We start from the raw sequence: 4,219 nt of genomic DNA on the forward strand, positions 1-4,219 counted from the left end.
AGCTGGGATTCGCTGGTGGTGTACAAATTACAAAATATTGACAAAATTCACAAATTAAGTATACACAAACTGTATAATCTTTACTCAGGACTTACATAAGAAAATAAGACTTTCTTGCATCTTTAATAGGAGCACGAGCACTAAGACATAGATGATATCTGCAAATACAATTTTGAGCTGTCGTTTGTTGACAGTGTTAAGGTCTTCATAGATTCATTAGTAGCTTAGAAATGATCTGGATGACAGCATATACTGGATGGCCAGAGCTACACCATGTCAGATTAGGCAAGGTCTATTCAATACACTGTAACATACTGTATATGTAAATTGTCCAGAAGGGTGAACACAAGGCTGGATTACCAAGTTTAGGGTTATGGGAATACTGATTACTAAAGCAAAACGTCAACTGATGATGATAAGGGCCTTAAGGTGAGTCCTGCTTTATGGCCAATCTTGATATCTTTATATGTTTATTATGATTTATTATGATTTTCTACATTAACACAAGCAACTACAACACAACGAATAACAACAATGGCCACATTACCACAGTCTCCACAATAATATGTGTTAGTCTTTTACCAGTGTGTCTAAATTAAAGAAACGTTTGACATTATTGGGAAATCATTAAATAATTAGAAAGCTTACAAGATGGTCTTGGTGAATTTAAAAAGTACAACACGACATTCGGGTGTGGTGCGGAGGCAGTGAGAGCTTTATTTTGAAAAACAAAAATAATTCACCGGACGTATTATTTTGTAACAATTTCAAAATGAGCGAACTCAGGTGCTCTGAGCGCGTGTCCACGCTGCCTGTCGCGTGTCGTTGCTCACCTGTGCTCACACTCAGAGGCAGCTGGTTGTCTGCAGGTACACCTGACTGCACCACAAAGACATCCTTTCAGTGTTTCACTTCATCTCTGGTCCGTTTTAAAAGTTAGACGCGCCAAATGTCATGGCATACAGGAGGAGGCGACAGCTCTCACTTCCAGGTATCAATATTTATCATTTTAAAATGTGCATTATTTGTTTTCTTGGACGTAGTATCCTCACACTGCATGGCTAATAATTTGAATTACCACACATCACAACAAAACTTGTGTGTATTTAATTTTGAAAGTGCACTACACTTTCTCCATTTAGGCCACAGTGATGGACACAGACCTAACAACATGGACCAGCTTGCTTTAAAATACATGGTGAGATCAGTTCCATCCCCATGCTGAGAGTGCTCCTGCCTCTTTATCAGAAGCACATGTGTTTGATTTGTGTCTTGCCTTGACATGAATGTGGACTGGAGTGCCCTCTGTTTTTTTTTGTCAGGAGATGTGTAAAGTGGAGTCCAGCACAGATTCTGACTCCGAGATCAGTCCGAGGTGGTCAGACACCAGCACTATGGTATTTTTTGAACGTGAACATCACACAATAAGCACACAAGGGACAATGTCAGCCTAAACAGCATACATTTAAAGTGGCTGAAGGTAGAGTTCCAATGATTAATCGATTAGTTGTCAACAATTAAATTAAAGGGGCAATATGTGAGAATTTTTGTTCCTGCTCTGAAGCGCCGAAGCAAAACGAGACATTTGTGGACGTCACCTTGGGCTTAAGGAAATGCTGACCAAGATTTTTCACCATTTTCTGTCATTTTATAGACCAAAAAACTAATTGACAGAATAATCAACAATGAAAATAATCTTCAGTTGCATCCCTGTCTTAATTAAAGACTTTTAAAATGGCTTCAAAATGAGTTTCTTTCCAAGAAATTAGGATGATTCTGCATGCCCATTACCACCACCGGACCTTCCCCCACCCAGTCTTTTCAGTGACATCATTAAGGCGTAGCACACTGGGATGGGCTCCAGCTTGTTCTTTAATCAATGAAATTAATTAATTGCCGTCTTGTTGATGTAAAACTCACTGAATTTCTTTTTGAGCAGGGATGTGTGAGCAGTGCACCAGAGAGTGAGACTTTCAGGCGGATATTGCCATTAACACACAAGCCAGCAGGAAGGCATGGCTGTTACTCTTTGGTAAGCTTTCTCCATTTTCTGCTGCAAAAGCATCCTGCTGTTTTGTGTGTTGATCAGTGAATGCGCATGTGCTCATGGTTGTAGTTCCTGGACCCGTACGATGGGAGCTCTGAGGATTCTGACAAGTCAGACATCGACATGGGGGTCTCCAGCAGGCGAACAAGGCAGCAGGGAAGAGGTGGAGGAGGAGGAGGCGGCTGTCGGTTCTCGGGCAGGAGCAGGAGACTCATTCTTCATCACCCCACTTCCCTCAGAGAAGTGGTGAAAAATGGGATGAGAGATCATGAAACGGAGCAGGAATGTCTTTTGGACGTCCAGATGAAATGTGGGAGTGAGTCTGAGCTGTGGGTCTGCGAGCTTGACCTTCTGCCCTCCCACCGTGACCAGGAGGGTTGTGGAGATCTTAAAGAGGAAATGGCCAATGAGTCAACAACACCCGCCCAAACTATGGACATAGAGCTTCACTGCCAATTTGATGATTCAGGCTTGCACGCTACAAGATCCTCCACGCCTCAAACAGCTGGAGCTTCAACCCCAGTGGACGGTAGTTCGTCCCAGAGGCTGGGTAGCTCCTCAGAGAGATCCCAGAGCCCCTGTCACCTCAGACCTCTTTACAAGAGGAAGCTGGGGTTCCCCGGGGTAGAAGTGGTGGAGCTGGTGCAAAGGAAGAGGCAGTGTGTGGTCAACATGGAGGAGGAGCAGGAGGGAGGGGAGTCTGCATCTGAACCATGTTAGACTCATTAAACCACTGACTGGAGTACTTCAGTCATATTAAGTGTGTTAAATGACTTAAGGTAGAATGACATACTATAAATAGCTACTTGTAATGCACTTTGTTTGGTCATGTAAAGAGACTTGAGGATTTATTTTTCTACCTACATTGTGCTGATTGTTTCTTTAAGAAATTATTATTTTTGTTGGGAAAAGTACTCAATAATAGACGATGAAGAAACCGAAGCAATGAAGAAACTGTACATTTTCCCAGAGACCAATAAAAGAAAAACATCTTTCAAAAGGTTGTTTTTTTTATCCATGTACACTGAGTGTCTTTTGCTGTACTGGATAGTAATGAACAACACCTACTGTAGTTCAAATGAAAAAGATGGAATTCAGCAACTGTAGCTCAACTGAATATCAGCAGCAGGTGTCCTTTTAAAATACTTCTGTTAAAATGCCATCCTGTTCACATTTCACTTTCCACAAATTTAGAGATTACATAAATATTCACCAGATTCATTGTTGAAGCCATTCCTGTGTAGCTTTGGCTTTACGTTTGGAGTAGTCTAGCTGGAAAATAAATCTTTCAAGTCAAAGTTCTTGCAGACTGCAGCACTGTAGGTTTACTAATTGACTAACCACAGTCAATCTCCTTCAGTCTTGAAGATTATACAAGTTTGATAGGTTCTCATCTGCAGCAAAAACACTAAGTCTCATACCAGTATCCTTATGTCCATTTCTTAGAAATAAAAGTGTTGTGAAATATATTTTTATATCTTGCAGATTAATCCAGTTTCATTTCCTTGAAACAATTGTTTTGTACTTTTCTCTTGCAAAACTACGACTGTCTCTCTCCAACCAGCAGGCAGTAATAATACACTAAAAACTAATCTTTTTACATGATTTTTCTCAGCTTACTCTGATCTGTGAAGCCTTTATTATCTTTGCATAAAGGTTTGGATGATAAGCTGATTAAATGTTTTTTAAGGCAGATGCAGAGGGCAGGAACTAACATCCAGCACTATGTGCACTTTGGATCTCAGGTTGAAGTGTCACCATGTCAGGGGTCAAATTATGATACGGGCTGAAACAGAAACGCCTCCTCAGCAAGCAGAAAGTCACTGGGTGTGGGATTCCCCTCAGAGGTGTTTCTTAAACAGTGACAAAATGGGTTCAGACATTTCAACAAGGACAATCTGTTTCCATGTTTATGATTTCAATTTCATTTATCCTACAATTACCATATTTTATCTTGCCAGTAAATTTGTGATTTCAAAGTTGGTCTCTAGAAAGTCTGGCAGACAGAACAAGTTAATTTGAGTGATTGACAGAGCACATAAAAAGTATGGAAGATTTCTGATTTGATTTCATTACTGTCTAAGTGTGAGGATCAGGTAATCAACTTCCTTTCTATTCTCATATCAGACTTAAAATCAAACATTTACCACACAAACACACTGAAGTCATTAA

General features: G+C 40.4%; 1 protein-coding gene across 2 annotated transcripts; it reads left to right on the forward strand.

Annotated features, from left to right (window-relative positions):
- The first annotated feature begins 813 nt into the window (after positions 1–813).
- Positions 814–3,069, forward strand: LOC141011076 (uncharacterized). 2 transcript variants are annotated; one of them, XM_073484292.1, is made up of 5 exons: positions 814–991; positions 1,143–1,198; positions 1,323–1,397; positions 1,940–2,032; positions 2,117–3,069. In XM_073484292.1, the coding sequence occupies exons 1-5, from the start codon at positions 955–957 to the stop codon at positions 2,765–2,767; spliced, it is 912 nt and encodes a 303-aa protein (XP_073340393.1). In that variant the 5' UTR covers positions 814–954; the 3' UTR covers positions 2,768–3,069. The 2 variants fall into 2 exon arrangements, with proteins under 2 accessions (XP_073340393.1, XP_073340394.1); XM_073484293.1 differs by having other exon boundaries at positions 1,326–1,397.
- The last annotated feature ends 1,150 nt before the right edge of the window (positions 3,070–4,219 follow it).

The sequence above is a fragment of the Pagrus major genome, chromosome 16 (genome assembly GCF_040436345.1).
Source record: "Pagrus major chromosome 16, Pma_NU_1.0".
NCBI classification, from domain to species: domain Eukaryota; kingdom Metazoa; phylum Chordata; class Actinopteri; order Spariformes; family Sparidae; genus Pagrus; species Pagrus major.

Coding starts and splice junctions, on each gene's coding strand:
- LOC141011076 (XM_073484292.1), top strand. CDS start 955: ATGGCATACAGGAGGAGGCGACAGCTCTCACTTCCAG. Junction 1,398..1,939: donor GGTCAGACACCAGCACTATG/GTATTTTTTGAA, acceptor CTTTTTGAGCAG/GGATGTGTGAGCAGTGCACC. Junction 2,033..2,116: donor GGCATGGCTGTTACTCTTTG/GTAAGCTTTCTC, acceptor TCATGGTTGTAG/TTCCTGGACCCGTACGATGG.